Source organism: Nelusetta ayraudi, unplaced genomic scaffold (assembly GCF_046127955.1).
Source record: "Nelusetta ayraudi isolate G7.1 ecotype Tasmania unplaced genomic scaffold, CSIRO-AGI_Nayr_v1 ptg000020l, whole genome shotgun sequence".
In the NCBI taxonomy this organism is placed as follows: Eukaryota; Metazoa; Chordata; class Actinopteri; order Tetraodontiformes; family Monacanthidae; genus Nelusetta; species Nelusetta ayraudi.
The window spans coordinates 1,166,115-1,178,336 of record NW_027466070.1 but is presented as its reverse complement, the minus strand read 5'-3'; the positions used below and the strand labels follow the sequence as shown (position 1 = coordinate 1,178,336).

Below are 12,222 nucleotides of genomic sequence, written 5' to 3'. Positions count from 1 at the left end.
TTAACCGTCTCTTACTGCGCAAAATTCACTTCACTGACGTTTCACGTTAACAGTAATATGCCCCTTTGTGACGTCACTGAGTGTAGCAACTTGCCCCAAGTCAGCGATGCTAACTCCGAGCCACGTCTGGTTCTTGACTCTGTGAAACTGCCTTGCATTGGTCTGCTGTTTGTTCCCTTCCAATCATGCGGAAGGTCAGGCAAAGCATCAATTGTAGTAGGAGGCTGTAAACAGAGGGCTAACATGCTGTTGTTTTGGAGATCTGTATTTGTGTGTAGGGACTTTCCGCCATTCCTTCGAAGTGACTTACTGCATGTATTCCCTCGTTTGTTTTTCTTAAGCGAGGCTTCACTTGTTGCTCACATGCAAAAGACAAGTTTTTCATTGAGATTACTTTCACATTGTCTGCTCTTTTTTTGCTCCTTGTTGCTCTTGAATTTGTTCTTTTAAGTCATAGCTGCTGGTTTGCAGATAAATAATAAATCAATCGATTTTTTTTTTTAACAGGTGGTTGAAATTTTATCATGTGAAAACTTATTAGGTGTTGTTTTGTCATCAAACTAGTTCAACCTAATTCATTCTGACAGTTGTAAATAACAGAACAGAGGTGTTCAGTTCGGCAGCCTTCCAGCTTCAGAAAATAAAACAAAAACCCCTGATCAACCGATAAAAAAGAGAACTGGTCAATCAGGTAGTTTCAAGCCAAAAAGGTCAAATGTTTCTCAAGTTCTGCTTTAAAACTGCCAGAATCCCATATATTAAATACTGTTATAAATTTGAAATATGCACAATTATATGCTACACATATGCAGTGTGGTATATTCCAGAGAGTTTGAATCTTTAATCACAGAATCTCAGTTTGATTGTTGATTGATTCCGTAAGACTTGCTGCTCGCATTTCAGAGCCACCTCTTCTTCCTCCTCTTCCTCCCTCCTCCACCCCCGCTTTCTCCTCCTCCCTTGTGGCTAACCTGTCACGTCATGCGTGTTCGTCTGTCTGCCTTTGTTGTAGCGCCGGAGCTTTTCCAAGTCGAGGACGTGCACGTGCCTCTAACGGTGGTGCTGGCATCCTACATCAGCAGCCGAGGAGTCCAGCAGGTGACGCTGACACTTGAGGAGAACACGGAGAAGTGCACAAACAGAGCAATTTTCCCTTTGTCCGGTCAACACAGCTCACTTTACTGACACATGAGTGTCAAATCTAATGCCAGTCTGTGTAAATCTGTAGGAGTGACTGTCAGCAAAGCAGATGAGACAAACATAACAGAGCAACTGTGCTGGAGTTACATTACCTGTTTATAGCTTACCTTGAGCTGACACGGCCACTCATGACTCAGCATGCTAATTCGTGATGATGCTAATTCTTGGTGAGAACGTTGCACTGGAGAGTGAAAAGAAGGCATGAATAGCAGAATATATTCTCAAACAAAACAACTTTCATGGCAGTTTTTAAAGGTGTAAATGGTTCTATCCGCAGGCGGGTTGGTCACTGTTGTGTCAGTTAATTGAAATTTGCCCAGCGACGCTGGACAAGCTAACCAGAAGTTTGGATGCAGCCAAGGAGTGGGAGGTCCTGGGAGTGCATCAGTAAGTGGCTGGAATTCACATAGCTTCACGGCTTTCCTGCCGATACAAAATCATAATCATGCATCTGTATTGTGCACCTGTGTAAAACAAAACCAAAAAAAAATGTTTTATCACATTTGTACTCATTCCTTTAACATTCATTAGTCTGAAGTGTGTATATATGTCACATTACATGTATATTTTGGTAGTTACTCAGGTGAGGCTTTACCAGAGTCTACAACAAACCTTTGGACTGGTGGGCCACAATGGGTTCTAAAATTTGACAAAGGGGACAAAAGACAAAGAAAATATATATAATGGGATTTGTAGAAAACGTGATTTAACATCAACTTAAAATGAACAAGTTACAAAAAAATATGTGTTTTTGAAACTCCACGATATTTAGCTCTTTATTAAAATGACTTTCTGAAAAATAGATGAAATACAGCTGTTTTAGGACTTACTTGCTATCAATCACATTTCTTCAACTTTGGCGGGCCAGATTAAAGAGCTTAACGGGCTTCATATGGCCGGCCCCCGGGCCATAGTTTGCTCACACTTGGTCCAGAGTGAAGATGAAAGATGTGAAAATGAAGATAAGATTTGCCCTGTAACATTGTGCCTCTGTTTTACAGGCTGATCCTGAAGGTGCTGTCTCAGCACAGGGCAGAATGCAAGGTGATGATGGTTGGACTGAGGGCCCTGGCCCTTCTGCTCACAGCAGGTACGATCTGACCCCACTCAGAGTAAAGTTGTGCTTGTCATTGGAAGGCTCCTCATCAAGCTGTGTTTGTTTGTTTGTTTGTTTGTTTGTTTATTTGTTTTTCCCATTCTTAGACATGATCCCTCTGCTGGTGCTGGAGGAGGAGGAGGACGTGTTTGGCCTGGTGGTGCAGGCCATGAGGATGTGTCCGGGCAGCGAGGAGGTGCAGCTCCAAGGCTGTGGAGCTCTGCAGCTCCTGCTGGAAAGAGGTGAGACGAAGCATCTTACCTTTGACTGGAAGAGTCACACCTCAGGCTGTGATGCCTACACAACTGAAAAGCCTCTGCATTAGTAATTTCTTACTTTGAACTAACAACATGTTTTCTTTTTTTGTGATGTGGATGTGGCTTTTATTGCCATAGTGAATAATTGTGCTCCACAAAATCACATTTGCCTCGGCTGTCTGAATGAATGAAATCCCCAGAACGCTAATTTGGCCTGATCTGTTTCCAGACAAATCTTTTTTTTTTTAATTTGGTGTGACAATCAAGTTGTGTTTATTTTCTGCGACTAGACTAGAAACGAAGCAGCGTGTTACTTCCTTGACTTGTCTGGAGCCATCATGGGTTTCATCAAAGTGTCTTTCAGTGTATGTTCAACAGCAAACAAGCATCCTGGCATATCTAGATGCTGGTGCATTTACAAGCCTTTATAGCCTTTCGCAAGCAGGTGTGCACGCCGCTCTTATCATGCCATCTCACTTATCTCTGCTCTCTTAGCGATGTCTGCAGGATATAGTTCCTCTGCAGTGCCTGTATCATCCTTTCTGTGTCCTCAGTGAGTGACAACCACCTGTTGGAGTTTGTGGAGAACCAGGACCACCTTGTGGTTCTGGATGCTCTGCAAAGATTCCGGGACAGCCCTGAGCTTCTGCTGCAGGCTATCAAGGTGCTGCTTCCGCTCGCTCGTCCCGGTAAGACCTCCCCGTTTGTCTGTGAAGTTTTCCCAGTCGTCCAGGTCATTGTAGACTTGAAGGTTGAGTTTGAGGGAACTGGACTGGTGGTATCTTGAAGATGCTTGAAGACGTTGAGCCTCTTCAGCACTGAAGAAGAAATACAGAGAATGTGTATCTTTGAAAACCAGTTCAGTATCCTTAACTTGACCTTCAAGGACCTTCAAGACCTGCCTGCTATGACTTCTTCAACCCTGAATTATGTTCATGTGGTCAGAGATCCACTAAGCAGGTTATCAAAATCTGACACTTTAAAATAGTAAATGTAATATATATTTTCCGTCACCTCTTCTCAATATTCTCAACATGTCAAAAAAAAAACCAAAACAAACAAAAAACAAGCTTCCCTGCGTCAAATTTGAAACTCGCTGGATCATTCGCAGTTTCACCGACTCCACTTCTGCTCCGCACCTTCAGCAGAGTGCAAAGCATGATGGGTACACACGAGCTAATGGTAACTGTGCTTCCCTTCGCTAGTCTTTGCTGGGACTGTTTAAATCCTGGAAATCTTGTGGTTCCGTGCTGACATCAAGACATTTTTTTTTTAATCACCGTGATCCAAGTCATTAGCAAAGGAGTTGCAATGTATGTCTTCTATCCGTTGAAGGTCACGAATAAAGTGTTCTGACTCATTAAACTCAATTCTCCTGTCATGTGACCCAGTTTTATAGCTCTCCCAGTGCCCGCGTACCTTGATGTCTACTTAATGCTTTTTACTCGGCCATGATTTATCTTGGATTGTATAGGACATGCTGGTAAACCTTCCGAGGGACTGCGGAACATAACATGATCCTGTAATATATCATCCTCAGCGACTGCCTTGGCATTTCCGGAATGAGGAACAAACACATGAGCGAAAACCCCCAAATATCAGCTGACTCTTCAGATTAAAATCGCCACTAGTAAAACATTCAACGGGCTTTTGCTGAGCACAATGCTGTAATACGGGGCTAAATTAGTAATATATGGTGGACATAGTATGTCATCATTTCCAGGAAAAGCAGCATAATTCCAACATCAACATGTACCAAGAAATCCATTTGGAGATGGTCCCAGACTGAGGAGGCTCATTCCTGATGTGTACATGGCAGCGATGAGCTGTACATGGAGAGAAAGTGGAAAAGTGGATTATCTATTTAAAAAAGGAAAAAAAGATGTGGGAATTTTTATGGGGTGAGGGGGTTGGATTCCGTAATCCTCAACCGGCAGCTGATATCTGAGTCTGTCATTGTGTCATGTTTCAACACTGTCAGCAAGGCTGTGTATTGTTGTGTTGTCCTGTGAAAAGCCAGAAACGTGTGTCTTGACTTTGTCTCTCAGTCAGTAACGTGGAGGTTCTGATGTCGGGAGGCGCTCGCTGCTACAGCCTGGTCATAGCCGCCATGGACGCCTTCCCTGAGGTGGAGGATCTACAGGAGGCGGCGTGCTGCCTGTTCAAGAGGTTTACATTAGGTCAGAACCAGAACCAGAACCAGAGGCAGCGGCTGGCCGGAATGAATTCAAACTCACAAGAACACAACAATCTGAAAAAATGTTTCTGTGGACAATATGATACGATTTGGTCGCCTTTATTTACACTAGATTGTGTCCAGCTTGAGTAACAGTCGAGTGCGTCTCGCTGATAATGCTGTTTGACCAATCGATCCACGCTCCCTATCAGTGTGTTATTGCATTTATCCACTTTGACAGAAATATTTCCCCCACGTAAGAGGAGAGCCGCCGAGGCCTGAACGCGTGTTTTGTCTCGTGCGTTGCCCCGCAGAGAGCTACTACAGCATCCTGGTGCTGAACGGTGTCCAGAGGGTGGCGGTCCGGGCCTGCCACACCTTCCCTAACAACAGCAGGCTGCAAACCGCCGCTCTGTCCTGCCTGGCTGACCTCAGTAAGTCCATACGCACAAAGACACAGAGACCTGCACAATCTGGGTCTTTCGCACTGGTTCGGTAACAACGGCGACAAACCGTAGAATTACGTACTGTATCTCTGATGATTGCTATGTAATGAAGTCATGTAAGGTAAAATTGTAAAGTATAATGTGACCGTGATAATGGATTTTCTTTTAATGAATTTTTCGCCTGTGTACTGTCAGTTTATTTCCCATAAATGGGAAAAGCCCATCCTCTGCTTCGTTCTCAATTTTAACCCTGTGTGATGTCACAAAGGGCACTGATACCTTGCCCAGGTTGGTGGCAACACCTGAAGCAGGGTGTTTGCTCCGCCCTCTTAGGCTACATTTTACTGTAACGTAGTATGTCTAGCAAAGCATCATTTTAGCAGCAGGCTTTAAACAGAGGGCTAAATATGCTGTTTTCTAGACATCTGTCTATTTTCCATTCAAATAATTAGTCATAGTAGAATGAATAATTCAGATAATGAAGTTAAACAAATCAAATGGATTTTTATATAATATGGAACATTAAAAAAAATCTCATGAATCTAAAATGCCAGATTTTTTGTAGTACTGAGCATCCTGTCGTAATATCATCAGAGAGCTCTCGACAGCACAGTAATCCGTCTAACGTTCTGTCAGCCGCCACCATCGTGCAGAACAAAGCGGTGGCCCAGCAGGGCCTGGAGGACGGGGAGGAGGAGGAGAACCGGGGGAGGGAGCAGGTGGAGGACATGGGCCTGGGCTGGATGGAGGCCTGCTGCACGGCTCTGGACCTGCACGCCGAGGAGCCAGCCGTGCAGGTCAGCTGCACCTTCTGCTCTTGTTTTCTTTTTTGTTTTTTTTCTGTGCAGCAGATACTTGTTTTTGCCACTCTGAACGTCTCTGAACTTTATTTTGAAGGGGGCGGCGAGTTGGGCCATTCACAATCTGCTGCTGCATGGAGCCGGAGTGAGCCAGTCAGAGGAGGAGCAGGACGAGAGGTGTGCTCTGAAACAAGACGCACGCACACACACACACACACACACACACACACACACACACACACACACACACACACACAAACTTGCTGTCCAATTCCATTGCATATATAGGTGTGTGTTAGTAACTACAGCGGCTGAAAAACATTTGTCATTTAATAACAGAACTTGATTCGTGATTTATTAATTCAGTCACACTCGGCTCAGGCTGAATTAGACTGAAACGTCTTCAGAAATTTTAAACTTGTCGTGATTCCATTACAGATCTTCGCAAAATAAAAGCAATACTTCTAAAATTTCGACAAAGTGCAATGGCGATTTGCAGGTGTTTCCATTGAATGGTGCGAATCGCACAGGCCGTATTTCCCGTCAAATCTCGTCCCGCGAGACCCCACTTGGAGGAGGATGGAGGTACAAAACATTTTGCGTTTGGCAGCGGCTATTTCAGTTGTCACTGCTGTTGTTGCTGCTGTTATCATCAGGAGACTAAAGCAGTGGGTGATAGTTCAAAGGCAAAGTCTGTATGTATGGGAGCGGACACCGAGCAATTCACAGATGAATTGTGGATTCAGAATTTCAGAATGACCCGAGATACATTTAACGAGCTGTGTGATGCCATTGAACCGTGCAGGTGGAGTGAAATGTCTCCACGCTTCTTATTTTCACTTGATGTGAACTGGTCACGTGACCCCGTGCGTCACGTCCCGTGATGTGTAAATGCGAAAAAAGTGTTTCCATGACACTTTTACAATACCTCTATCGATACGTCTGAGAGCGTCAAAACCTTTTAGTGATATTTGAGAGGGTTTTCCAAGTTTAGCTGTGTTTTTTATTGCGATATTTAGGTTTTGCGCAATTCTTGGGGTAATGGACATGCAGTGAGTGATGCCAAAGAACCGGGCACTGAGCTAACATTTTAAATTTCATACATGTGCCACGTCCTGTCCTGTACAGACTGAAAATGTATCATGGATAATTTGCTTGTCATGGCTGCAAAACGTCTTTTTTTCCTTCTTGAATATTTCGCTGCACTGAGCACAGTCGCCTTCTCGATCTCAAAGGAAATGAATGAAGACAAGACTCACTTGATTAATTTAGCTGCAATCGAACATCGGAGCTCTCGCGGCTGGATGTAAACAGCCAGCGGAGGCAAATTGTAATGTAAAAGAAGTTTTTCAATTTTCTTCTTGCCAAAAAACGTGTGTTCTGCGCAGGACCCCCGTCCACCGCCAGCTGATGGCAGCTATGTTGGTCCACCCCGACTCCACCAGTGTGTTTGAAGCTGCTACCAGCGCCATCGCCACACTCATCACCCGCGACGGTGAGTGTCTGCGACTTTGTCCCAGTGACGACAAGCTCCTGATAAAAACCCCGAAACCTGAAACCCAACAGGGTTTTTGAAGAGGAAGATAAAAAAAAAAAAAAGTCCTTACTTCACCATCTGTAGGTTGAACTTTTTTTTGTTTGGCTGGTGCACTGAGGCTCTGCTCTGCCCGCAGGTAAAATGTGCTCCCTGCTGCTGGCCAGCGGCCTCCACGTCAACCTGGTGGAGATGATGAAGAGGCACTCGGGCTCGGCCGAGGTCTCCATCAGCGCCTGCAAACTGCTCAGCCTGCTCTTTGAGGGACGGTGAGCACCGACACTTTCAGAGCGGCAATTCATTTTTATATTTTTCTTTTCGGCCCCATTTCACATTCGTCTCACTCATACACACTCTCCCTCTCTCTCTTTCCGCTTGTTAGGACGGCCAGTCTGGATGAGCTGAACATGGCCATGAGTCAGATCCTCAGCGTCATGAAGATCCATAACTTCCAGCCTGACGTTCAGCTGGCGGCTCTGCGGGCCAGCCTGATCTTCCTCTGCCCAGGTACATTTGTCTCAGTGTGTCCAAATATTAACAACTGTTTTTGTAATTGTTAGCGAGGGTCCGAAAGGACCCGTTGTTGTCTCAATTTATGACAAAAACTACAGTCATCTTGTAGTGATGAAGAGGCGCCAAAGTTTCAAACTCTTCTTTTTTTTTTCCCAAGGACATGAGATTTCTGACGTGTAAAGGAGGTTTGCCATGATTAAAGCCAAGGCGTTGGCAGCAAAAAGCCGCGTGCTGGCAGCACGACAGCTGGCTCCGCTAGTCATGGGAAGAAAACAAATCTAGTGTCCAATCTGCACAGCAATGTTGTTTTACTGGTGCACAAGTGGACAACATTGCACAAGGCTCTGTTGAATAGAGGGGAAAAGAAACGCTTGTAGTCTTTAATCCATTTCCCACTAATATTAGCGCAGCATGTCATCCATTCTGTTGCTGTACATAAAACCAAGACCAAAAGTAAAGTTAACGAGTGACCGTTTATAAATGCACAATAGGGGGAAGCGGGTTAAACGAGCCTCTTTGTTGTCTTTCCACTTCTGCCAAAACAACGTCTCTCAGAGCGGCTCTGCCGCCAGCGGCGCACTAGCAACACCCCTAATTGGATTAACCATTGATAACAGTGTGGCTGTGTCTCTTTGTGTGTGTGTGTGTGTGTGTGTGTGTGTGTGTGTGTGTGTGTGTGTGTGTGAAATCCCAGACAGGAGTCTGAGGGAGCACGGCTCCTCAGTGGCTGACCCCGACATGGCCGACGTGTCTCTGAAGGTGCTGAAGAACCAGTGTGTGCTCGAGGGAGCTCACACGCTCTACCTGGAGGTTCTCAACAGGGTGGGTGGCGTCCTGCCGTGTCTCTCTTGCCGTCTCTTCAGGCCTCATTTAGGCTGCGTTCAGAGTGTGTGTGAACGCAGTGTCCAAATGGGATCTGGCTCAGACTGGGCCACATTATTGACCAATATGACAGGGTTGCTGTAGCAACGACGTCAGAGCGGAGGCGTCGTCCAGCGTGTGTAGTGTGTGACGTCATATAATTATATATGATGTCATATAATTGCGACAGCGGCACTTGTTGCGATACGTGAATGGCATTCTCTGGTCTGGTGCATTGGCCCTGTGACGTCACGGACAGTCAAAACTGAACAGTGTGTTTGGAGCTGTTCACACTGAGACGCGTCTGCCCAAATGTCATTTGAAACTACTTCCCCAAGGTGGTTTCAATCCAATAGCAAATTCATCGGATTTCATGTGATTTGTGACTGTTCAGACTACAAAAGAGCCATCCGGTTTCAATCTGGATGGGCTGAAAATCGGATTTTGGCTGGCAGTCTGAACGCGGCCTCAGTTAGTTTTGGAAGAGCAGAGACGAAACCGACTGAACCGCTTTGAGCGAAGCTGTGATAAACTCGCACACACACAGCTCAGAAATCCAACGTTGGCTGTCTGGCTACAGATGTAATGTTGCACATTCTCAACCTCTCTGCTGCTTTTCACAGCCAGAAAAAGGCTGCGGTTTCCCCCCGACTGCCCACAGCCTTGCGTCTGGCGCTAAAAGTTGCACCGTCTGATACTGGAACCGGGCCTGGCCTCGTCCTCCCAATCAAGCCACATGGGAACTTGATTGTGCCATCAGAGATAATCCCATTGTTTTGATAACCTTCTCCTTCCCCTAATCTCCTCTCGTACTCGAGGGTGAGCTGATTAAAAATGCACTGAAAGTTTGGTTGACCGTGACCACATTGAGAAAACAAACAGAAAAAAACTTTTTTTCTCCAACATAATTCACGGTCAAACTTTACAGAAAAGCTCTTACAGAACAGAATAATTAGAACCTAGAAGAAAAAAAAAGCAGCAAACATAATGGAACCGATTGTAACATAGTATATCCCACCGCACTGTGCTCATTTTTTGATGTCTCCATGTGACTGAGCGCTTCCTGCGTGAGCGTTGCCCAGCATCCGCTGTGTCCGTGACCTCGTAATTGGAATAATGCAGACAAAAAAAAAAGTGGACTAGAGCATAAAAATAGTCTGTACATTTTATTAATTTCACAAGTGAAACAAACATTCTGTCTGTTCAGGATTGTGAAACGCAGACGGGATGTAATTACATTTCACACAATTTGCCTCTTGGCTTTGATTGGACGAGCGCATGTCGGTGCTTTTATGTTCCTCTTCACTTGTGATGGCTCGCCGTCACACTGCCTGAGGGGTCAAACTGTTTTCATGTCTTCTCCAGGTCTCCTACCCGTCAACAACCATGGGTTTGTTGATGCTATTTTTAGCCGGATCTTTCATGGGTCTGTTGTTTTCAGGTCGACTGCAAGGCACCACCTCCAACAGTTCCCCAACACGCTTAAAGAAATTCAAAACAAAAACAAAATGTTTGTTTTCGGTCGAAGCGGCATTCATTTTTCTTATTTGTAAACGCTCAGTTTTTTTGTTTTTTGTTTTAATAATCTTTTTCTTTGGAAAGGCAAATTTCCATTGCATAGATTAGTTACAGACTTCGTCATTCAAGGACATTTAGAAAAATGATTACGGAAGGTTTGTGAGATTTTGTCCATTTTGCCTTTCTAGTTTTTTCCCGGACTATCACTTCTTTTAGTTGAAAACAATAACAATAACCAAACAGAACAGAACTGGGTAGCGCACCACCTGAGAACATCCAAGTATCACATCAGAAAGGAGGCGAGGTTCATACAAGACACAAGCACATTCATATGAAATGTGAATGTGGCTTTGTAGGTCTGAGAAGTTCAAGGCAAATTAAATATGAAAGAAAATGAGTTGCTTCTTTCTTGGATGGACGGATTGATGGTGGATGGATTTATGGATGGATGGATGCGTGAGTGACTGAACCTACCTGACTGTGTGTGTGTGTGTGTGTGTGTGTGTGTGTTTGTCTCGTCCACCGCAGTTCATCAGCAGCCCCGTCATCCAGCAGTGCGGCCTGAAGGTCCTCTCCGCTCTGGCCGACTGCTCCGGCGCCGTGGACCTGCTCTGCCAGCAGGGGGCGATCGACACGGTGCTCCACACACTACAGATGTTCCCTCAGGAGCGAGGTACGGCCGAGGGGCCTCTGTTGTTGGGAAAACCTTCGGGGGGTTTGGCTGAAGCTCACCAGGTGTGCTTGTGTGTCCCAGAGGTTCACTACTGGGGGCTGATGCTGCTCAACTACCTGGTGTCCAAGAAGAAGCTCTCCAGGATGATCGTCCCCGTCCTGGCCTCCGTCGTGGTCGCTTCGCTCCTGCAGTTCAGGGACGACAGTGAGATGACCCTGAAGGTGACAATTCCATGTTTGTTTGTTTGTTGTCTTTAATAGTAACAAGGGAGCTGATTGAGCGCCGCTGAACCAGACAAATGCAACAAAGGCTTTGGGTTTAAGTGCTAGCTAAGAGTTACAGAAATCTTCTCTAATAAGTCAGATTTAAAAAAAAAAAAAAAAAGCTTTGATGTTTTAACCTCATTCTGGTTACACATACATCGACTCTTAGAGAGTGTGTAGTGTTTGCAACAAAAATAACTGTATGTTTCAAACTGTTATATCTCGTTGATCTGCAGGAGATGGAATGACGAAAATAATAATAATGTACCAAAGACACATATTTGCTGAGAATATTAGCGTGCAAGAAGTCCATAACCAAGAAGTGGCTGAGCCACCTCGTGTAGATGAATGGGTTGCTGTAGTGCACAGTATCTTTGTGATGGAAATAATTACTTTGAACCTAAGAACACAACAGGAGGTATTTACTGAAAACTGGGTGAAATACCTCCTGGGTGTCACCCCATTCTCAGTCTCAGTTTCCAGGTTTGTCGCTGTTGTAAAAGCTTGAGAAAAGGTTTGCTGCTCAAGCTGTTCTTTCATCCTCGGTTGCTCTGCAGTGTTTCCAGGTGGCTCTGAGGATGCTGGACGCCTGTTGGGGGGCGGCCGCTGAGCTGCAGAAGGAAGATTTTGACAGGCAGATTTTCCAGCACCTGCGAGAGGAAGCGCCGGACGTCAGCAACCACCCGGTGAGCGCCGCTCCGTCCGTCCTGCCCTCCGTATTGCTCTTGATTTTGTCGCACATTTCACACTGCATAATACACACTACCAGATCAGAGTTCAAAGACAAGGGAGTAAATATTTTTCCCTCAGCCATTAGCCGTGTGCTCCACATATGATAAGATAAGATGAGCCTTTGTCGTCCCACAATGGGGAAATTTGCTCCAC

General features: G+C 45.2%; 1 protein-coding gene across 2 annotated transcripts in view; it reads left to right on the top strand.

Annotated features, from left to right (window-relative positions):
- The window catches only part of lrrk2 (leucine-rich repeat kinase 2), a 30,715-nt gene that overhangs the window by 968 nt on the left and 17,525 nt on the right, over nt 1-12,222 (top strand). For both annotated transcript variants that reach the window (XM_076027242.1, XM_076027240.1), the window contains exons 2-17: nt 1,013-1,098; nt 1,478-1,587; nt 2,202-2,290; nt 2,404-2,538; nt 3,108-3,242; nt 4,602-4,733; nt 5,044-5,163; nt 5,812-5,972; nt 6,073-6,152; nt 7,364-7,470; nt 7,649-7,778; nt 7,892-8,016; nt 8,717-8,844; nt 10,930-11,074; nt 11,156-11,295; nt 11,895-12,023. In XM_076027242.1, coding sequence (XP_075883357.1) covers nt 1,013-1,098; nt 1,478-1,587; nt 2,202-2,290; nt 2,404-2,538; nt 3,108-3,242; nt 4,602-4,733; nt 5,044-5,163; nt 5,812-5,972; nt 6,073-6,152; nt 7,364-7,470; nt 7,649-7,778; nt 7,892-8,016; nt 8,717-8,844; nt 10,930-11,074; nt 11,156-11,295; nt 11,895-12,023 — 1,952 coding nt within the window. The remainder of the gene's footprint in view (nt 1-1,012; nt 1,099-1,477; nt 1,588-2,201; nt 2,291-2,403; nt 2,539-3,107; nt 3,243-4,601; nt 4,734-5,043; nt 5,164-5,811; nt 5,973-6,072; nt 6,153-7,363; nt 7,471-7,648; nt 7,779-7,891; nt 8,017-8,716; nt 8,845-10,929; nt 11,075-11,155; nt 11,296-11,894; nt 12,024-12,222) is intronic.